At 31.8% G+C, this 24,609-nt stretch overlaps 2 protein-coding genes across 4 annotated transcripts in view; one reads left to right on the forward strand and one right to left on the reverse strand.

Moving 5' to 3' along the window:
- LOC115875498 (beta-alanine transporter) overlaps nt 1–24,609 on the forward strand; it is a 934,216-nt gene that overhangs the window by 701,986 nt on the left and 207,621 nt on the right. The window contains exon 10 of one of the 3 annotated variants that reach the window (XM_030890969.1): nt 19,511–19,581. The exons of the other annotated variants lie outside the window; for them this stretch is intronic. Coding sequence (XP_030746829.1) covers nt 19,511–19,575 — 65 coding nt within the window. The 3' untranslated portion in view covers nt 19,576–19,581. Of the gene's footprint in view, nt 1–19,510; nt 19,582–24,609 lie in introns of those variants that run through there. 3 annotated transcript variants of the gene reach the window in all.
- Nucleotides 1–24,609, reverse strand: part of LOC115875507 (prolactin-releasing peptide receptor-like) — a 329,200-nt gene that overhangs the window by 113,050 nt on the left and 191,541 nt on the right. The window contains exon 4 of the mRNA XM_030890983.1: nt 13,230–13,271. The gene's annotated coding sequence lies outside the window, so the exon portion shown is untranslated. The remainder of the gene's footprint in view (nt 1–13,229; nt 13,272–24,609) is intronic.

Here is a 24,609-nt window from a genome sequence, read left to right on the forward strand (position 1 = left end):
TTACTACATACGGAAATCTCGACCCAAGACTAACCTTTGCCAGCCTTTAGTATACAAGGTGTTTCAAAAAATATGTGCTATCTCTCGTGGAGAGATTCCTCACGTAAAAATAATATTTATTTTTCATGTCAACATAGCTCCGATTCTGCTAGCTACACGGTGTTGAAGACTTAATATTTTGTCGATTTATTATAATTTTTTTCCTACTATCTTTAGCGTTTCGAATGAAATTTTGAGGGTAAAAGTTACTATAAATGCAACATATTTTTTAGCTAAAAAAATGTCGGGTCTTTTGTCGTATCCACTCTATTCTTTTACGGTCTCTCTTGGTTATTCCCAACATATTCCGTTCCATTGAGCGTTGTGCGACCTGCTGTTTCCTTATAACATTTGTTTTAAGTTTCCACGTTTCGCATGCATAGGTTATGACTGGTAGTACTGGTAGTAAAAAGCATATTTTTTGATAATATGGCAACATAAGTGGTAGATTAAATTTACAAGAAAGAAAACCCGCAAAAGATCGAGTGGTTCTCAAAATTTAAGCAAATAATTGCTTTTTTTGTGAATTTTCAAAGTAAAATAACTCGTTTATTTTGGACTTATTTGAAAAACGGTAAAGAGAAAATATGTTTCTTTTATCGAGACCTACAAGCCCTAAAAATATTATGTGCTCTTATTTAAGATTCGCTTTGTATTATTATTATGAAATTTTATATTTTCACCGAATGCATTTTTTATAAAAAAGTTATTGTTATTTTAAAGCTTTCCACTTGATACCACCATTATAAATTGCATTCGTGTGACAATTTGAATAGCCACAGAATAATTCACGCTTATCGTAAAAATCGCGTGTGCATGTCAGTATAAATCAAGCGTTTATAGCTTTTAAAAGAACAAAGCGCAAATCTGACTATAAAGTTATGATATATGGGGGGTGAAAAATATATTCGACCAATATGTGATATATTTTTATGGCAGATTACCGTTAGATCGCCCTAACTATATCATAATCAAGAAATTTGAAATTTTATTGGAACTGTACTAATAAAAGTTATGAATATACCAAGTGGTTTTACACTTAAAGTTAAGATTTTACAAAAAGTGGAGTTAATCGAATTGTGCTGTAAACGGCTGCCATATCGGTCCAGTGCCCATAATGATATGATGATGTCAAAGAAAGCTGGAGAATGACTTGTTTCACATTAACAGCGCTTTCAGGTGGGGTGGACAGTCCGTGACTTCGAGCAAGTACCATGAGTTTATATGAACAACATAAAAAAAAAAGAAATTGTTCATATAAACTCATGGTAGGTACTTACTCGAAGTCGCGGACGGTCCGCTCCACCTAAAAGCGCTGTTAATGTGAAACAAGTCATTCCCCAGCTTTCTTTGACACCGTTTTCTTTCAATCATTTGATAAAATAAGTAAAGATTGCTACAGAGATTTTCGGTAATTTAAAATAAATTACACAATTAGGCTAGTAAGCAGAAAGGCTTGATTAGAGGTGGGCAAAAATTCAACGAGTTCATTTGATCGAGTATTAAAAATGAATCGTGAGATTCGATTCACCGTTAAGAATACGGTTCGTTCAACTGAATCGTGGCCAGCACGGATCCATGACATTTGAACGATGAGCCGTATAAAAGAGTCGCGAGAATTGATTCATTGCTTACAATACGGTTCGTTCAGTTGAATTGTGGCCAGCACGGATCCATAATATTTGAGCAATGAGTAAAAAAGAGTCGTGAGAATTAAATCGGATCACAATGCGATCGTTCGTTTCTACGGCGCGGCGGTGATATAGTCAGGCACCAATATTTAGACAAAAATCCTCAAACAAAAGCCCTCAACAAACATCCTGGGCATAAAATCCAAACGATAGGAAAGTTATTTACGAGAAAAAAATATTTATACTGTGCTTAGTACGGGAGTATCTGTAAGGTATTTAATTTTCACGTTAATAGTTTTGTTAAAATAATATTACCGACTATAAACCGGACATAAATGTCGGACTAAAAGACGAAATCGTGTTTTTATGCAACTCCAAGTAAATATTGTTGGCCACTGCTCAATATGATAATAAACGGCGTCAGCGATGGTTATAAAAAGAAGGTCGCTGTCATTTTATATGTAAAATTATATGGAGAATGTCATCGATCTTTATCTCCAAGCCAACAGGACGCCATTTTTTTCAATCTTGCGGTATGATATACTACTTATTATGATTGTTAAATCGGAATTAAAATATGGCTCTAAAAATATTAAATCGGAAATAAGAAGACTTTAATAAATGGTATATATATAATATAGTATATATATATATATATATATATATATATATATATATATATATATATATATATATATATATATATATATATATATATATATATATATATATATATATATATATGAGTTGGATTGATAATTTAATATTATTAAGTAAAATAATCAATCCTATTACGTCAGTAGCATAAAGTAGGTTTCTGTCCCCTTAAGTAATTGTCCGACCAAATTATCGCCTGTAGTGCCAGTTACGATTCTTATTTTTATGAAACATAAATTGTACATGTGGTTCGTTCAAATTAACGAATCGTAGGAGTCGATTCAATATGGGAAACTGAATCGTGTGATTCGATTCACTAAAAAGAATCGTAATGCCCATCACTAGGCTAGATTAACTTATAGCAGTCATTGTCAAATTTTCATATTTGGTACTTTAAATCAATATTGTAACATGCACAAAAATTAATAAAGAAAGAATTATATAAGAATGTTATCAAAAAAATGTTCAAAATTATTTATAAAAATCAAAAATGCCTATTTTAAACTCTAAACCATATTTTTCCTAAAATGCCGTAATAATAGATTGTATCTGAAAGGAGGTAAAATAAACTATGGACGATTTTTCATAGAGCTCAGAAGCTTTTTGGTAGTTTCTCTTTGATATCCCCGGCACGGGAGATTTAATAAAATACTAGAAGCTTTACTTTCAATATGTTATGCAAGATCGTAGGTTAAACTACTTTTAAATATTTTCAGAATATTCAACTTTGACTTGAAATTTAAAGTTCAATTTGTGCTTGTTCTATTGTAACGAAAACATTATTAAAGAATATGTTGTTTAGAACTAAAAATAGGCTAAAATCCGTTCTATAAATTTAATATGAAATATAATTAATTCTGAAACACGCTCTACACTATGCGGAGAATAAACCGAAACAGGTCTAGGTCGCGTTTCGGCGTATTTCGTGTTGTCTTGACTTATTTTGATTTGTCCTGACCTACTTTCCATTCTTAAAAGCGCCTCAAATTACTCGTGAAATTGCGGAGAAGGACGTGAGGGGATTTTTTTAGTGTGTTCTATTGTCTCGTTCAAATTCGTTTCGTTTTGAGCTGTTTCTAAAACGTGGCGGTATCTGTACCCGAGGCAAAAGGTTTTTTTCATAAATCCCATTGAAATAAGTAAACCTAGACGTTTCTAAAATATCTGTTGTTACGGTGATATTTCGTTAATGACATCTCGTTTTATATTGATGTATATTCGACAAGATTAATATTTGAACACACGTTTATAATATGTAGAATAGATATTTAAGAACAAAACGATTCACTTAATCTGTAGGAATATAATTACAATATTTATATTTAATTTTATTATAATGAATTAGTATACCGTGCTGGCAACTGTTACTTTTGGGTCGGCATTTACATGTGTAGAAGTAAATCGCATACACAGCACACCGTCGACGCGCGACGGTGTGCTGTTGCGGCGTTGCCGATACGTCTTTCCATATCAAGTAAAGTAAACTCACGATCGCAATCCGCTTATTTTTAAAAGACTTTTTTTCAAGAGATAACTAGATAAAGTCATTAGACATGTTTCTGAGCATCTCAAAATGGAATTATAAGGATATCGTTAGGGTGTCATTTTTTTATAACGAGAATACGTCAGTAATCGCGATAATTTAAAAACTCAACTTTTTAACACATAACAGGCCATAACTCAAGAACCACTTTAGATATTGAAACTTTTTTTATTTTCAAGATCGGATATTTTACAATATGTTTACATAAAATTATATACAAAAATTGTAAACAATCCATCCATTTACTTTTAGAGCATAGCAATTTTCAGCAATCGTGTAATTTTTTTATTGATAAAGATTTTCACATACTGTCTACAAAGAAAATACAGCAGAAATATTAACAAAGTTCTTGAAAAAACTACAATCTATTATTCGAGATATCGATTTTTGAATTAATTTTAATTTGTTCTAATAGCGCGACCACTATCGAACACCCACTCAATTCCACTTATTTTTACCAAAAATGCAAGTGTTTCTAGCTTGCACTTAAAAAAATTCAAGCTATAGGGAATATTACAACGATTCGTTAATAAATGAACAAATTAAGTATCATGAGACGTAATTAAATCGTGAAGCTGAACGCATGACGTACACCTTTCCCTAGAACTTTAAGTACTGACAGAGGTATTGATTGGGTCGACCGGTCAACTGCGACAAATCTGCTATATCCCCTTCCACGTCTCTTAGCGATGTGCACCGTTTCTCGGTTTATTTCATATGTTTGACAACGTGTTTACTGTCCTCTCTTTGTTCAATACATTATAAACGCATTGTACTCTTCTTACATACGGAAATCTCGACCCAAGACTAACCTTTGCCAGCCCTTAGTATAAAATTATATATGTTATGCTTGTTTACGCAGCCTTAATTAAAAACAAAAGGTTAGTTTTGACTCGCTTGCCTGGTTTGCCACGCTTGGTTAGTACCAACTGAGCGGCTATATGGACGCGAAATTTGTAGGTATTAGTTTAGTTTTAATCATCTGCTGATGATGGTAACATAGTTATTAAAGTGTTTTGGTGTATTTATTTGGTGTATTAACTTGTAAATGAGTTTTATTTTGCTGATAAATATTCTTCAGAAAATATTTTTTAATATTTTTAAGAAATTTAAGGTTTAAATTTGATAGTATTCAGAGAAATAATTTGATAATTCTCGCTAAAGTCGTACATTTATACTCGTTTCTATGGAAACGAAAGTTAGCAAAAACTGTAGTTTCAAAACAAAAATTAAACTGAAATATGTCGTAATTCTCTTCGAATTAATGTTTCCAACTACCATAAACACAATTCTCGACTGATGTCGGCTGTTTTAAATGAAATACTGTACGTCATTCATATATAACATTATTAGAGCACTTGGGTGATTACACGACTTCGCTTACATCATGTCGCGCAAACTTCGTATGCGTACTGCAATAATTCGATTTCTTACTCGGTTGGTTAATAACTATTATCGAATTTTTCCCATAGATCTTATAATACATTGATAGGCTTTATTCTGTCATAATAATGTCGAGGAAATATACACTAAATTTAATTTGTCATCGTCATTTTCAGCTTATTCAACTATTTTCAATTATGGTGTAGCTTCCCTCGCATATTTAGATACTCTCTTTGTAGTTGGGACTATTGTTGTCTATTGTTGGCTGTGCGGGCCCAAGTTATCCCTCCTAATTTTCTAATATCATGGTCCCATCTCAGGTTCGGTCTTCTTCTAGGTCTCTTAATTCCTCGTGGGTAACATGCTGTAATTTTTCTGGTCTATATGTTGTCCGTCCTTCTTGCCAGGACACCCGCAAAAGACGCGGCAGGTCTGTAGTTTCTATCAATAGTAAGTAAGTAGTTTCTGTCAATAGTAGTAATAACGTCACAAGCTCGTGGATATCCGGTCCGTTCAACAATCAATCCTGTGAGAAAGAGATAGGGAGATCGGCGCAGTTAGCGTTGAAGAGACGAAGATAAAAGATGCTGGAATTGAATTGTGGACGGGCCGGGGAATATATTCGGCGACAAACACAATCTACAGCTAGTGCCAGTGGTGTGTTTAAAAATAATTATTATTTTCTATTTATTTTACGAATTTTAGTTTATATGTGCATAGTTTTTTTATGTTGTAGTGTTGTCGTTATAATTATAATGTAGTATAACAAATTATTATAATTTACGCAATTTTAGGACATGATTTATGAAACTTTTTGGAATGAAACTTCTTTACGCGCGCTGGGAGTAAAAATTCAAGGTCGTCACATACGAGCTAGCGAGACGGCCCTGACACACGAGCTTGTTGTAACGAAACGTGTTAACGGCTTAGAAATACGTAGTGACGTGATGTGTATTCGTGAGCAGTCCATGTGTTTATCAAAAATATTGATATTTTAATACAAATTTTGTAAAAGTGAATCAAATTATTACGTGTAAAAACCATTTGTTACACGTAAAAAAACTATTTTTATTATTTTACGCGAATAAAACTACTTGTTACTGGTAGAAAACTATTTTTACGCGTATAAAACTATCTTTTACTCGTAGAAAACTATTTGTTACACGTAAAAAACAATTTTTTTCGCGTCAAAAATGTATTGTTTCCCGTAAAAAAAACTTTCTTACGCAAGAAAATACGTGTAAAAAACTATTTGTTACACGTAAAAAACTATTTTTTACGCGTCAAAAACTATTTGTTTCTGTTACAAAACCTTTTTTCCGCAAAAAAAATACTTTTTACACCTAAAAAACTATATTTTACGCGCAAGAAAATATTCCTTTAATTTATTACTTTTTCAACATTTCAAACTACACTTTTTCAAACATTTCCTTCAAATTTTTGAATTTAATAGAATCTTCCTAAACACTAGATATTCTCTATAAAAGTATTTTTAGATAATACCTTAAAATTAAAAAAAATGCATGCTATTTAATTTATTTTTATTGTATTATTAAATATAACGTCCGCCTATGACGGGGTATCATGTTTGAAATCGCCAAAGACGCTACAGAAAACAAATTAATTTGTTTTCATTTGCGTTTTTGCGAGACACGCCGAACGCCACACTCTTTTGGTGGGGCCACTCCTACATAATCCTGTTATTTTGTTTTAGTCGCTACAGACGCTTCACGCTAAAAACGCAAAAAACTCTTTCTGTGTGGCCGTGGGCTAACAGTGTTTGAACGAACAGTCAAAATATTTCTAAGCTTTTAAGGGAAAATTTAAGAGATGTTTTTATTATCACACAGCAAAACAAGTTTCACAGATACCTACAGGTAATTTATTAAACAATGATACGGCGATGTATGTAAAGGACTTATCGGCTTATTAGGAGATTAATTATCAACATTCCGCTCGACCAATCCAAGAAGTTTATACTTAAAATACTGTTTAACCTTCAACCACTTCAAATTTGCTAGACTATCGGATACATGATCATATTTGTGCAAGTTGCAACATCCCAGTCAGTTCAACGACCGCTTCATTTTATTTCCTACATATCATGCAGAAACACAAACAATAATACATGCTATACGCAATAACGAGTAGATAACGCGACTTAAAGTGATTCCTCTGAGAAAAAAAGGAGCACCCTTTTCTATTATTCCGATAAAGTATTATAAATGACGGTTAGATAATGAAAAAAGATAAGTCTCGAATCGGACGTGTATTCGACGGAATAAAACCATCTGAATAGAGCCAGATTCCCTCAACGACACGGGCATTTTCTTAAATGGACTCGATAGAGAACCGCTGAATATAAAATCTCCAGTTCGGGAACAAACAAAAGGAAATGGCAGAATTATTTCCCGAGAAAAATCGGTCACGAAATTTCTAACGGAAAAGTTAGACGGAAAAGGGTGTAGTTAGTTTCCTTTATGACAGTTACTTTGGTTTGTTAACCTGTATTTATAGATTGGATCTTAATTTCAGCTTGAATCTCTTGGCTGTTACACAATAAATAGCAGGTAAGAGCAGAATCTAATATTGTTATAGGGGAAATCATATTTTCTTGACTTGTTTATTTCTTGAAATAAGTCTAGGTTTTCACTAGTCACCGTTGGAAGAGAAACCTACAAAATAATTTTAAAAAGTTATTTCTTGTAAACACCACAGTGTGTTACGAACGTAACAATTACAAATTAAAAACAAACAAAAAATCTTTACAGAAAGTTGAAGTAGTTTGATTTTACCTTATAATAGTACAGGATCCGGCTGGGTGATTATTACGATCATCCGTATTTTTAATCAAATCTAAATTTTTACGTATGAAGAATACACTTTTCACAGGGTGCATATCAAAAACTTGCCGCAACTAGGGGTTGCCACGTTTCAAAGCTTTTCCTACGAGCCCGGCAACAGTGCGTCGGGCATTTGTAGCTCCTATAATAAAAAACTTAAGAATTTTGTATAAGTGCCAATATAAAGTATATGGATGTATTTGAGGAAAATATTTCAACTTCTATAGTGTGGCTCAAAAAAGTGTAAGTGGATCGGGAGGACTTTTTTTAAATGGAACATAAAAATACTTGTATATTAGCCTCTCATTAGCCCTGTATATTATTGCAATTTGCCTTCCTTTCTGATCACTTTACATAATCCTAAGATATTATTAAATATGATTCGATATTTTCAGAGATATTAATAAATAAATAAAAAAAGAAACCTTTTTTTTAAATATTAAAAATACAAGAAATGTTCTGAAGTCAAAAACTATACTAAATATTTAGTACTGTTGGTCTGGACTTACTTAATGAGAGCTATAGAGTAATAATAGCTCCCGTATATAGCGTTTAACGCCTTGGGAGTAGCAAGGTACAGCTTGCTATACTAGAGCCGTTCGGTATACAAGGAAGGTAATGTGGCTAGCACTACGCTTCAACCGCCTATTATTACCTCAGGATTGTGAATCCCAAGTACTCATTTAAGGCTGAGTCGACATAGGTACCCAAACTATTTTTATTTTAATAAAAATAGTCGGCTGATGAAATGCCGGGTGTGGGAATCGAACGCACACCTTGAGATTGGTAGACGAGGGCCTGTACCTCTACGCCACCGGGCACCTTATGAGAGCTATATATATATCGTAATCTTAAACTATACAGGATGTTCAAAATCCTATACCAAACTATCTAAAATATAAAATAATTTTTCTTCGTTTATTTTCATAGAACACCCTCCATATTATTCTTCATTTGTTAGATGGAGAATTACAAGATGAATATTTTTCGAATTTAAAGTATTAACGGCTTCGCAAATATTCATGTTTTTATTACATATTACTCTTTCAACGATAAATACCATTGACACAAGATACAGATTTTGAAATATTTTAATTATAAAAAATGTTCACTTTTTAATTCTCCTTCTAACAAAGGAATAATATACAGCCCAAAGTACGTAGCATTTGGACATTATCTAACGTAAGGTATACGTCGCGTTCAATAAACCCGACGTCGGGTACCAACGTCGGTTCGACCGCCTGACGACCCTTATTTGCACCTAAATGGGGAATACAGATTCGGGTCGCCTCGACGTCGGTATCTGACCTAATAGGGAATGTAATTCTACCAATTACCAACGTCTTATTACGTTGGATTTCAGTCACTTAAAATTCGTCGCTAAGCACTTACTTTACGTTGGGTTTCAAAACTACCTAATTACAAATGGATTCATAGTCACTCCTCGAATATATATATATAAGTGCCTACCTAATTTCATATTATAATAATTCTGAATCATTAATCCAGACATCAGTTTTGTCAACGGCAGTCACTTTTTGATATATCTGATTAAAATACTCCGGAAAAGAACGAGCGCCTTCAAAGTTAGGTAGATTTATGAAATAAAAATATCTATAAAAAGTAACTCGCAAAATATATTTTTTTTTTTATTTTCTAGCTGGTTTAATCATAAAACTGTACTGTGGTTCCCGGAATGTGAATATAAATTTTAAAACAAAAAACGATTTTAAAATGGCTGACAATCAAATACTTGTTAAGAATAGCTGATTTCTGTGTCCGACTTAATATGAACTACCAATATACCAATTCCGACCGGGTCTCGAACATAGTCGTCTCACACGACCGAAGTCATCAAACCGGACGACCGGCAATCGTATTATGACGTATTTAATTCCAACGTACGCCACGTAAAATTTGCGATCAGCCGGCATACGTAGGAGCATCCGTTGTCGACCACAGAGCATATAATTTTTCTACACACGGTATTCCTGGTAAACGATTCCCGACGTTGTCTGTTATTGGTCTATGATAGCTCAATTGTTTGTTGTCAAGAAATGTTTGACGGTTGACGGTTCAACGGTTTCGTAGGCGTAACCTCACTTTGCGTATCAGAGATTTGTGGATTTGTGCAATTATATTTTAGTTTTTGTTTTCTCCTTAAAAAAATGGACAGCCACTTTTTAAAGATAGTATATCTACAAAATGTAAAAGAATTGGAACCAGTACCTCACATGTGGGAGGAGGATGGGGTCTGTTGGTTTCTTAAGCTAAAAAAAGAAATTAAGATGCACCAGTGTTATACAGCATCTCTTCCGGATAAAAAGCATTCGTGGGTGGAGGCAAGACAGCACTACTACTATTATTATTTTGCAAAAGCCTCAACCTCTTTCTGTAAAATTTAGATGAATGTATAAATGCCTTTTTAGTGTTTTTTAGGCACAATAAAAGAAATTAAGTTTGTTTACAAAAACTTTTTATTAGGTTATGTTCATGATGTTCATTAGGCCGCAAATGCTACTTAATGGGTTGTATTTACGGACGTAAATAGAGATACGAAAATTAGGTTATAAATATGAACATAAAATACAACAAAATATAATTGGACGTTACTTTAGGGATTATCAGTGAGACGTATCCTATTCGGACAAGGGGTAGACGTCGGGCTAGTTCAAGTATATGTACGTCGTGCAAGCCAACGTGGGAACGACGTTGGGAAATTAATAAAAATGGTACGTTGTTATTTTGTACGTCGACAGATCGTTGGATTTACCGACTCGGGTCCAACGATGTCGCTTTTAATAGGAAAGTGACGTCACCGGTCGTATCACCAGCACCCGACCTAAATTTGCACAAAGTCTGACGTCGCTTCAGGTCAGATTTAGTTCGAAGTCAGATAGATGCTACTTGGGAGGGTATTCCATTTAAAAAACTTATCTCGACCCACTCACACTTTTTTGACCACCCTGTAGAAGTTAAAAAATTTCCTAAAATACATCCGAACGCATACTTAAGGTTAGCACTGCCCGACGCACTGTTTTAAAGTAGGAAAAACTTTAAACCGTGGCAACCCCTGGATCCGGCAAGTTTTTGAACTTTAAGGCACCCTATGAAAATCGTATTCTCCTATTCATAAATATACATTAAAAAAATGGTTTTGATTAAAAATACAATGAGCATAATAATCATGCAGCCGGATCTTAGACTGTAAGGCAGTTGTGATCAGGTAGTAATTATTAATTTAAAGTTTGTCTTCATGTAATGTCCCTATTTTTTTTCTTTCTGTTCTCTTTCACTTTTCATCAAAGTCTTGCCAAATTATAGATTATAAATTTGTGTCAAATAACTTTTAGAAGATTATAATACATTTACGAATTGTTTTTGCATTTTGATTCATGTTATTACGTGTGTTTTGTGTCTTTTGAAGTTAAGTGGAGGATGAATCGAGGAAAAATGAACTGTAGGCCCAGAGCACAGTTTATAGTTAATATTCGGGGCCCAGACGGAGAGTTTTATACACCAATAAAGTAAAAATTTTATACACCACCATCAGTAAAGTTTGTAAGCCATCTCGTATATGGTACTAAAAACAGGAGTAGGTGTAAAATAACATCACACAATAAATAAATAAGAGATTTTAGTACAGCAGAAAGATAATGTCAAAAGGTGGCTCTGGTTAAAAAAAATTAATATTAAAGTTAGTTAATCAACTTTAAGGTGTAAAATTCAGTAAGTGTTATTATTAATAAAATATTCTTAAAAGTTTCTTGAAGCTTGAAAGTAAGAAATAGTTCTTTTTTATATTTTTTGGTATGTGGTGGTTTGTTTACAACCCTTGTTTGTTTGCTACACCCTTGTTTGTTTTGTTAACACAACATACCGTAATTTTTTTTGAAATAAAATAACTCGATTACATTTTTTCAATTTTATACGTTTTTTTACAATTTAAGTAATCACTTGTCACTCAAATTATAAATATATAGATTTCCTGCTATGCGTTCCAATTCTACCAACTTATTTCTTTGTAGAGTAAAATAAACTACTTTGAAATTAAAATGACAGACACATCTATCACTGTCATGAATTTTATCGTTGGACAGACTATATTGTCTGTATTGTGAAATTGTATCATATTGTCTAGTGGGCTGGCTGAAAATTAATCTCAAATACAGATCTTTTCCTTAAATTAAAGGTCAGAGTACAGTGTTACAGAGATAATTCTCTGTGAAACGTAGAACCGATCGTTTTGTTTTAAGTGCTGTATAAGATTTTTATTGTTTCTTTTTCTTGTTAGTGAAGAATTGTAGTTTCAAGTCTTTATTTTATTTTTATATCGCAAAACGGAGGTATTTACATTTTTAAAAGGACCTATTTTCTTGTTTATGCATATTCATGAACTGAATTTAACTGCTTTATTTTACAAAAACTATTACAAACTATTTTATTCGTTTAGATATTTTAGATGTGGATGCACTCAATCGATTCGTGTAAAATATCTTTTATTTGAAGATGTATTCAATTAGGGTGCTCCATTTAAAATACAGAAAAATTTGAATATGTATATTTTATCTGAAATATTCAGGGAATTAATAAATTGAGATTTAATGTAAAATCAAATTTCCATCAATCTTTGCATTAAAATATAATATATATTTTTTGTATATTTTTATTTTTTTGAGTTCTTCCAATCGGCTTCTTTTAATTTATATTAACTCTAAATGTACAAGTGACCCAAATTCTCTAAACACTAAATAATCATAATAAAAACAATAAAAATATGTATCATGGAATTGTGGACATTAGATAGATATTTGTAACTGACTGATTCTTGTAGACTGATGATATAACTGATTTCGATTTAAATACAGAAATAAGAGTTCGTATTTTAAATGGAGTTTACATACATATAACAAATGTTTCGGTGGACTATACAGCCTGGCGCCATTTTAAAAAAGAAGGCTCCAATGGGAATATATGTTTTGTTTTAAATAAAAGAGTAACTTGCTATACGATTAAGCTATACCGGTAATTTCAATTTAAACTCCTTTTATTTAAATTCCTTTTTATAAAATGTTATGTCAAAAACCTTGTACATATCATCCTGTATATAAATATATTAATTAATTATTTTACCTTTCTTGTCACTGGCTTCTACAGCAATCAGGAATATCACCACTGAAACAAAACAATTTTAGGTAAAATTTCTGTTTTATAGAATAGATATTATTTTGAATAGATAATCCGTTTTTTTAAACTTAAACATTTATAAAACTTATAAATTTTATTTTTTTTATACAGGGTGGTCCGACCTGTATTCCGGAAACTTCGGTAGCATATTTTGCAGATAAAAACAAGTAAAAAACTTTGTATAAATATATGTCATAAAATGCTTAGTTTTGGAGATACAGAGTATATAAATTTCATATCTATTTCGATTTTTTCTAAATCATTTCTGAAGTAACGTCAATATTTAGATGAAAATTGTCTGGGAGTTTTTTGACATGAGAAATTTGATTTTGATGTCAATATGACTCTTAATTGTAGGGGCGCCACTTGCATGTGTTTGGCGTACCTGTATAAAACTGCTGAAAAAAAAACATTTCCGTGATTTTTTACGTAAAGTAAGAGTCAATATATGTTCATTAATTGGCAACAAATAAATATTAAGTAGTAGATAGTTATTTGAATGAAATCATTAATTTTTCATTTTTCATTTTTTAATTTCATCATAAATTAATTTTTCTTCGAAAAAATGATAAAAACAGTTTCTGTTGAACTTTTGACACAAAAACATTTCAAATTTATGATTTCAGTCTAATAACTATTTAGTCAACTTGTTTAATTTATATAAATGATGAGAGGTATTGATAATTTCGATTCCAAATATCTCGAGGACCATTACCCGTAGCGTTTTTTACCAAGAGACCTTTTTTACGTAAAAAACGTCGTAAATATATATTTTTTTACTCAGTAGTTTTATATACAGTGGTGGCCAAAAGTATGGAAACTTTTTTAATTTGTCATTTATGCTGAGAAATTAAAATATGAAATAAAACGACTTATATAATCGTGACCTACAAATAATTTCCTACAAAACCTGATACATTTAAATAAAAAATTACAGCTGTCAAAGAAACTCCAAGACACCAACTTTCTTCTCAATATTGACGTTACTTCAAATTATTTGGAAAAAAACAAAATAAAAATGAAACTTCTACACCCTGTATCTCCGAAACTAATGCCCACTTGCACCGTTTGTATAAACTTTGTTTAAAAGCTAAACAGTGATTAACTATACATATTTTATTATAGTTCACTATAATATAATCACTGTTTGGCCCTTATAAAAACTATGCTTACATTTTTGCTCTTTACTATCAAAAGCAGATAAATTTTCGTGGACCCCCATTAACATCTTATGGACCCCCATTTTTTGTTCACGCCTACGTAGACCCCCAGCAAGTCTCCCGTGGACCCCTGGGGGTCCACCTGGACCACTTTGGGAATCACTGGTATAAACCATTAGTAATAAAAAAATAAACCAGACTACTTCCTGCATATAAAAGATAAAAATTATAAAGGACATAATCCAAAAAATTAATATCTATTATTTTTTATTTCTTAAAACGATTTATTTCCCATTCCTTCAAACGTTTTTCGGAGTACTTAAAAATATAAAATGTCGCATGTCTCAGGCATCTGTAATTCTGTTCTATTAAGTCTAAAAAATACATTAATAAAGATGGGTAAAACACCTACAACGGTGTTATTAAATTATAGCTAAACTGCCGCAAGATATTGTTTTAAACTTAATTAAAAACTGAAAACTTAATTATACTGAAATATCTAATGCACTTTACGTAGGCTGCATAGTAAATTTTTCTAACAAGAATTTAGTCTACAAAATGAAAAAACTATACTTACTAAAAAGATATTACGTGCTACTTATGAATATTTCAAGTTATGTTATACCGGGTGCATCTCAAAAGGGGCTCACCCCTTCTTTATTTTTTCAGATAAAAAGCCAGCTTTGGTACATTAGTATAAAAAATATCCTCTTTCACAGGAAATTACTACAACTTTTGATTTTTAAAAGGCACCCTCGGCATTTTTTATTTTATTCGATAGAAAATGACACTCTGAGTAGAATGACATATCATATATCAACTTTTGACATTCTCGCTTAAAAAAATCGTGTTTTAAAATTTAATCTAGGGTGCAATGGCTATGTAGAAAACACTAATTTTTAATCAAGAAGCCGTTTTATGTTTTAGCGCCCTGTCCTGGCGGGTTAAAAGATGCCCAGATCGTATTTTTAGTTATATCTCAATTTTTCAAATAGAACGAGGGTGGCTTATTAGCATATTTGAAAAAAGCACTTTTTTACGAATAATTTGATCCACACACTTGGTATTTCGAGTCAAATTGTCGTTATGAACCGCATGTTATATGTTCGCAACCATATTCGAAAATGTATCATAATATGTCATTCTATTCAGACTGTCATTTTCTATCGAATCAAGTAAAAAATACCGAGGATGCCATTTTCCAATTAAATTTGTGAATCAATCCTAATTTATGTCATATACCAACATAGGTACTAAATCTCGTTTTTTTTTATTTGAAAAAAATAAAAAAGTTATAGGGGTGAGCCACTTTTGAAACGCATCCGGTATATGTTATAATATGTGTTTATTTTTTATATGTCTATTAAAAAAATAAAAAAATTCTTGATCCGTAAAAAAAATACACTGGCTTATTAGTGGGAGAAACTCCAATATCGTGATACTTGACAAAGATCGTCCTACTGCTGCTAAAAGTCACTAACTAACATTTTTCCGAACAACCAAATTCGATCACTAACTATGTTTTGAAGCGGAGAATCGATTGCAAAAGCCATTAACTACGATTTCTGGCTATTTATGTTTTATTTTAATACCGAATAGTTACTAAGTATAACATCTTTATGCAATGCAATTCATCTTTAGACGCATTTTTCTCGGAAGTAATAAAAAGTAAGTTAGTGACTTTTGGCAGCAATGGGACGAGATATGAATAAAGTTTTATATAAATGGTGCATGGTTTATAAAGGTGCACGTCCTAAAAATATTTTGTTTTATACCGGGTGTACCAATAAAAATAACGATAATGTTTTAAGTTTTTTAAAATTTTAACCCCGTTTTTCTGTACCCCAGACTTGGGTGCTGAATTAAAATTCCAAACAAAAAAATACAATAATTTAATTGCCCACTTAAAAGCATTTGGAAGAAAATTCAAATAAATCGAAAAAAAATGAAAACACCCTGTAACTACGAAAAAGGGAAGAATCGTACGCATGTTGATATAAAAAATAAATATTATTTTTACGTGGGAAATCTCCCCACGGGAGATGGCCCATGTTTTTTGAGACACGCGTTATCTCCCCACGAGAGATGACACTGAAGTTCTTTGAAACACACACTAAGAGACCACTCTGTATATAGACTAATTTATTTATTAGACTAATTTTTTATTTCAGAATTCCTAAATCGAGAGTAAAATAGAGTTTATTTTCTAATTATATGAATTGACTAAAATTAACAAAGCAAATTAATATTTGTATTTGTTTATTGATAGAAATCCAATACAAGTCTTTATTAATAATAAATCCATGTATTGGATTCCTCTCAATATTTAATTACCATTCAATTCACATTTAAATATCAAAACTCGTAATTGATTTAAAATGTGATTTAGGTGCTTGCGTCACGATTCTGTCGAAACGTTCGTCCAAAAATAGACAAGAGGCTAATCGAACAATAATTCGAATTGATGGATTGCCAATTATTGCTAGTTTTCATCAAAACCAAAAAATATTTTAAATTTAAATAAAAAAATAAAAATTTAAAATCACGTTTTTAAATATACAGGTAAAATAGAACAAAAGATTTTTTATATTCAATTTCGTAGCAAAATTGCGATAGTAAAACATTTTTTATGTCTAATTTAAGTTAATTAAAAATATTTTAATATTATAAGTTTAAAAGAAACATATTACATAACTGTTCTTCAGTTCATAATATCTCGTATAATTTAATAGGGTATGATTTACATTCTTTTAATAAAGCGGCTTCATAGAATAGGGCCGTATTTTAAAAGTATATTTTCTTAAACAGAATTTATAACGCTCCTAGGGCCGTTGAGTAATATTCAAGACTCATATTTAAATAGCTGTAACATTTATAAGAATGAAATAGGTAAGGTGGCAGCAGCGGGGACGCAAAATGTCTTATCGAAATTAAATAGTCGAGTTAAATAAAACGCTAATTAGAATCTTGTAGCTATGCTGTAAATTATATGCTTTTTGCATGTTTTTTTTTCAAAAGCAATTGCAGTGACTAGAAATTATGATTTATATTTACTGCACTTCTCTGCATATTTAGAAATGCAAAAGTGTGTTTTAATTAATGAAGCTATAAGTAAATTTTCGTTTCATTTTAGATATGAATTTAAAAAATGTCATTTTAAAGTCTCGTTAAATTACTTAACAATAACGCATATGATAAATGATTAAGTTAAGGTTGGAACCTTTAGTGTTACAGCAGCAAAATAAACAATAATAACACAATACCGGGTGCGCCTCAAAAAGTGTCTAACCCCAATAACTTTTTATTATTTTCTGATAACAAAACGAAATTTGGTATGTTAGTATATGACATAAGTTAGGATTGACTGACTTATTTAATTCTTTTTGGTCACTTCCTCTTTCACCGGAAATGACTACAACTTTTGATTTTTAAATGGCACCCTCGGTTTTTTTTTTTACTTTATTCGATAGAAAATGACATTCTGAATAATAGAATGACATATTTTATGTCAACTTTTTTCAATCAAATTCAATCTAGAGTGTCATGGCTATGTTAAGAACACTAATTCTTATTCAAGGAGCCTTGGAAAAATAGATTTGATCGTCTAATGTTTTTAGTGTCTTTCCCTGGCCAGTTAGAAAATGCTCAATTCGTATTTTTAATTTTATCCCAATTTTTTCAAATGGAACGAGGGTGGCTCATTTGCATATTTGGAAAAGGCATTTTTTACGAATAATTTAATACCACGCACTTGGTATTTCGAGTCAAATTTTCGTTACGAACCGCAAGTTATAATTTCAAATAAACCATATGCGAAAATGTCAAAAGTTGACAATTGTCATTCTATTCAGAGTATTATTTTCTATCGAATAAATTAAAAAAATATGGAGGGTACCATTTAAAAATCAAAAGTTGTAGTCATTTCCGGTGAAATAGGAGAAGCGGCCGAAAACAATTGGAGACGTCAATCAATCCTAATTTATAATATATATAACATACCAAATTTTGTTTTTTAAGTGAAAAAATAAAAAAATTATAGGGGTGAACCACTTTTGAGACGCACCCGGTATATTGTCAAAGTTCTGAGGGGGAGCCCCATCTTGCTGAAAATATGTATATTTCACGTAAATTAGCTAAAGGAATATCTAAAAGTTCCGGTACGATAGCTTTTAAGATTTACAAATAGCCAGTAGAGAGTTAAGTTTTCCTAATATATGAAGAATTTATTAGTTGCTCCCATAATAAAACAATAGACAGATAGCAGTACAATTTTAATAATCCTTTAGTTTCTTTTATTATATCAATCATAGCCTACTATAAATATGATCTTTTAATAAAAACTTTTAAATATTGCAGTGAAAACAAAAATAGAGAAAATAAATATAGAGTGATATATATTTTTGAGAAGCTTATGGAAAGCCAGATTATTATATACATACCAAAAACATAACTTTAGTTCATATCTTTAAAAATATTATTTTCGTAGAACAACAGACTACGCCACTGTATTCTACGTAAAAAGTTCTACAGCAAACAGTTCTCACCTTCTCGATACCTTTAACAATAACAAAGATACAGCAGGTGTCCCAAATTGCAATTTTGCAATTGCAGTTGCAGTTGCAATTTTCAATAAGAGCCTGTAGCTCAGAAACGAAGAGGGCTATGAAAATGTTGTTTACGGCGATTTCAATTTGTCAAAAAAGTCACAAGGTTTGTGCAAACTGCACTCTTCTATCTTCACTAATAACGGAGATACCGTAAGATTTCAACCAAAATGGGACAACCTGTACTTAGTGTATGTTAGTAACAAAATTGACGTTCACTTCACAATTTTCAAAATGACTTCATTTTCTATTTTTTTTTTCTCTCTTTAAAAAAATTGTGAAAATTAAAAACAAATATTTTATTAATTCAGCAACAAAATACTTTATCCTATTACTTATGCAAATTTACTGATAAATTAAGCGAGAGCCAGACCGTATCTGCTTGGGGACAGAACTGAAATCACGGCCAGACGTTCCCTTGTGACTTCCGGCCAATTCTCACGTAATATCGTTTATATTTCAGCACTGTCTGGTGCATTTTTGCCCGGGGCGGTCGACGTATCGATGGGACAAGACCGGAATAGCTGATCCGCTCCAATCCGTCACGCTCGCCAGTTGCAATATTCAATTTGGGAACGTTCGGTATTAAGAGCCAGCGCTTCGCAAATACCGACTGTGTAAAGGCCAGCGTTGCCTGACATTATTTATTGCCAGAGAACATGGATGTGCTAGATTTGGTTTCGACTTGCAAAAGGAATTTTAGTAAGGCAAGCATAAAGTGTATACTCTGTTTTTTTTCTCGGGTAAGATTTCAGGTAAAAAGATCAGATGACGTCCATACCAATCTATTTATTTGGCAAAAAAAAGTTTCTGATATTTTTAAGTTAACTAATGGATACGTTTATATATAAATCCGTCGTGCGTCGTCTGTTGTGGTGTTTAACAGATATATTGGTTTGTTTCTAAAATGACAGATCATATTTCAATTTTATTGGAGAGGCGCAACGATGAACGATGACTAACTACTGGATTTTTGAGGCTTGTCAAGGTCTTGCCATATTACATTGTGAAACAGGAAATTGTAAAGAAAAACAAGCCCTATAACATAGGATATAACATTTTAATGAACAGTGCTTTCCATAAAATCAATAAAATAAAAAATATACGAAATAATATACATGTACTGATTTCTGGAACTATGAAACTACAGGGCTAAACCATGCTTTCCGGGCACAAACCCCTTACCTTCCCGGACACAAACGATACATTGTGAGACAGGAAATTGTAGAGAGAAACAAGCCCTAAGCCCTAAGAGAAACAGCATTTTAATGAACAGTGCTTTCCATAAAATCAATAAAATGAAAAATATACGAAATAAAATAAATGTACCGATTTCTTTCCAAAATTGACATCTATGAAAATATGAACCCTTCCTGGACACAAACGGTACATTGTGAGGCAGGAAGTTGTAGAGAGGAACAAGCCCTATAACATAGGGTACAACATTTTAATGAACAGTGCTTTCCATAAAATCAATAAAATGAAAAATATACGAAATAAAATAAATGTACCGATTTCTTTCGAAAATTGACATCTATGAAAATATGAACTCTTCCTGGACACAAACAGTACATTGTGAGACAGGAAATTGTAGAGAGAAACAAGCCCTATAACATAGGATACAACATTTTAAAGAACAGTACTTTCCATAAAATCAATAAAATGAAAAATATGCGAAATAATATACATGTTCTGATTTCTTTCGAAAATCGACAACTATGACAATATGAACCCTTCCTGGACACAAACGGTACATTGTGAGACAGAAAATTGTTGAGAGAAACAAGCTCTATAACACCTATGTTCCTAATACAACATTTTAATGAACAGTGCTTTCCATTAAATCAATAAAATGAAAAATATACGGAAATAAAATAAATGTACCGATTTCTTTCGAAAATCCACATCTGTGAAAATATGAACCCTTCCTGGACACAAACGGTACATTGTGAGACAGGAAGTGGTAGAGAGAAACAAGCCCTATAACATAGGATACAACATTTTACTGAACAGTGCTTTCCATAAAATCAATAATATGAAAAATATACGAAATAAAATAAATGTACTGATTTCTTTCGAAAATCGACATCTATGAAAATATGAGCCCTTCCTGGACACAAACGGTACATTGTGAAACAGGAAGTTGTAGAGAGAAGCAAGCCCTACAACATAGGATACAACATTTTAATGAACAATGCTTTCCATAAAATCAATAAAATGGAAAATATGCGAAATAATATACATGTTCTGATTTCTTTCGAAAATCGACATCTATGAAACTATGAACCCTTCCTGGACACAAACGGTACATTGTGAGACAGGAAATTGTGGAGAGAAGCAAGCCCTATAACATAGAATACAACATTTTAATGAACAGTGCTTTCCATAAAATCAATATAATGAAAAATATACGAAATAATATACATATACTGATTTTTTATTAAAATCAACGACTATGAAACTATGAACTCTTTCCGGACACAAACGGTACATTGTGAAACAGGAAATTGTAGAGAGAAACAAACCCTACAACTAAAAAATCATCAAAATCGGTGTACTAGAGCACTATATATAAAACTTTATAATACATGAAAGTTTTAAGGTGCCCGTTTTTCGTGCCGGTGAATGTTCATTTATCACTCTTTTTACGTTTTTATGAAGATTCTGACACTATGCCAGTGACGGTAAATCTTAAAAAAATTGTGTGTGTGGGTGTGTGTGTGTGTGTATTAAGTGTTTGGTCAAATCAAACTGTAAATATACAACCGGTTCTTTTACATTTTACGTCAATATATTGAGTCAAAACAAATCAATATGTATGGTTAGTATATATTTTATCTACAACCGTATTATTATAGTAAGAATTTATCTCAAAATGAATAAATCTATATTAAGAGGCTTTACGTCATCCCTCCAATCCCATTGCTTGGAAATGACGCAGTTTGACGAGTTTTACTTTCAAAGTAAGTTTAATAAATGAGAATTATCAAGTAGATAATACCCGGAGACGCGTATAAAGAGATAAAGGGATCGATGTTGTGAATGTCATTATTAAAATAAGGGCCTCCATTGTAACTGTTATAATCGAGAAAGATAAACTTAACTTGAAATAAGACGGCTTTATGAAATAATAGGAAGAGCGCTTGTATTATTGCAGACAATAACGCTATACTTAAATGGGTGTATTTCAGTACCACAAAAAATTGTTTTGTAAGTAAATTAAGTAGCTTAAGTTATGTATACAGGGTGCTACAAATTCGAGGTACGAGCATTGGTATCTCGGAAACCGTAATAGATACGAATATAGTTAAATTGGGGCAAAGTTGCGCTTTGGGATGTTTGCCAAAGCGCTATCAAAAAAGTTTCAAAAATTTCAAGGATTGCTGAGTTTTTTGAGAAAAACGTATTTTTTTGAAAATCAACTTTATTTTTTCCTGTCGTTACTTTTTAGAAAATCAAAAAAACTAATTGAACATTCTCATAGCCACTTTATCAGGGCTATATGACAGTATTTTTAGATTTTCAAATTATCTGATAATTTGTGAGATATTTAAAAAAATGAAGTTGGCCTCTGTATCTCTCAAATTAACAGCTAATTTGAAAATCTAAAAATACTATCAGATAGGCCTGATAAAGTTGCTATGAGAATGTGCAATTCGTTTCTTGATTTTCAAAAAAATCCACTTTTTTTCTAAAAACCCTTCAATCCATGATTTTTTAAAACTTTTTTGATAGCATCTTGGTGAACATCCTAAGGCACAACTTTGTCCCAATTTAACCATTTTCGTGTCTATTACGGTTTCCGAGATACCAATGTTCGTACCTCGAATTTGTAACACCCTGTATAGAGGGACAAAATATTTTTAAGTTTAGCCCAAAAAATAAATACACAATGCGTCAGTACCCTTGAAGAATGTAGCCGCCATTTTTTTACTCCCCACCTGCCTCCGTTAATGGTTGACTATACTCTAAGGATCATGCGAATAACCAAACGATACATTTTATAAAATATATCGACGTTTTGTCACCGTCCCTGAATAATAAAACATTTTCTATGACATTCAAAGAAGTATCAGTTTAAAGCTAGATCTTTACATATCTACAAAAACACTGGTTTATTAAGTTTTATCATAAATAATGTTACAGGGGATGATATAATGATCTAAAACTGGAAAATTTAATCAAGTAAGATTATCTATTATTATCGTCAATTGGCTTTCAACCATTTGATGGAGATAATTACCAAATAATGAAATTTCGATATGGATTGACCTTATATTATTTACAGATCTATAGAGAGCTTTAAACAAACAAATTAGCTGTTCAAATTAATGAAAAGGGAAATAATTAAAGTTAAACGAAGGGAAAATTGGTAATTGAAAGTGTATAATTTATCATTTAATTTTCGTCAAAACAATAATTACAAGTGTTTCATAATGCTCGAAAAGAAAAAGATTATTAATTTAATAGAATAATTCTTAATTTATGTTAGTATTTTTTGAAAAGCACTTTTTTAAAGAATTTCTAGAACATCAGAATGTGATCATAATTTACTAAGCTATGATACTCCATTATTATTTCTAAATTACATTGGTTTGTCTTCAATTTCATTTCCCTCTTACAAAAATTTTAATATAGTGGGTTAGTTATAGCACAGATTATAAACTTTGTTTTTTCTTTATTGCTTTTCGTGGTTCTAATTTTCGGAATCGGGCACTAGTTAGGTTACTAGTTTGCGCACATAGCACGCCCACTTATGGCCTCTAAAATTGTGCACAGCGCCTGACCGGTACAGTTATTAGAGAGATATCGGAAAACCGAATAGCTTCATGCAGTATTTACGCGTACCTTATCATGGTTACGATATGCGCGAGTCAATTTTTAACGCAACACCCGCTAATAACGTTACCGCCTGACGTAATTTGCGGATCAATTACACCAAGCGCTATTTCTAAATAACGTTTAAAAATTGCTTAAATGGGCATGTGCGGGTATTTGTCAACCGGGGCCGGCCGGCGAGATCTTTTATTTTAGGTTATGTTTGAATTGTTTTCAATTATTACTTTAGTTTAATTAGGTAATTTGATATTTAAGTAGCTCGGATTAGTTTTAATTAAATAAATATGGCCCAAAATATGGATTCCACCTCTTCCAATATTAAAGAACCTATAAAGAGGCTTAAGTTTAGAGCAGATGACGACTTAGCCCTTCTAAGAGAATTTGTTGCTTGTTGCCCTAAACTTATTGGCAGACGTTGAACAATAAAGCACTGTAAATAAGCACTTTAGGCCTTTAGTTTTAAAATACCTAGTAAACAAAACAATTTCAAAGTTTTAAATTCAAAGTTAGGTTAAGTTTAAATAGCGGACGCGACGCGAACAGAATTCTTTCCAACCCGATAACTATAAATGAAGAGAGTTAATACCACCTCACGTAAAGGAAATAACACCTGGCCTTATTAACGTCCATGCACGCTATTCGGTTTAGCGATATATCTCTATTACGCTGTTTATTGTTATTTTACGCGAGTTTATTTTTGCGCACAGGAAATTTTACTCGTTT

The sequence above is a fragment of the Sitophilus oryzae genome, unplaced genomic scaffold (genome assembly GCF_002938485.1).
Source record: "Sitophilus oryzae breed Bouriz unplaced genomic scaffold, Soryzae_2.0 scaffold_1389_pilon_pilon, whole genome shotgun sequence".
NCBI classification, from domain to species: Eukaryota; Metazoa; Arthropoda; class Insecta; order Coleoptera; family Curculionidae; genus Sitophilus; species Sitophilus oryzae.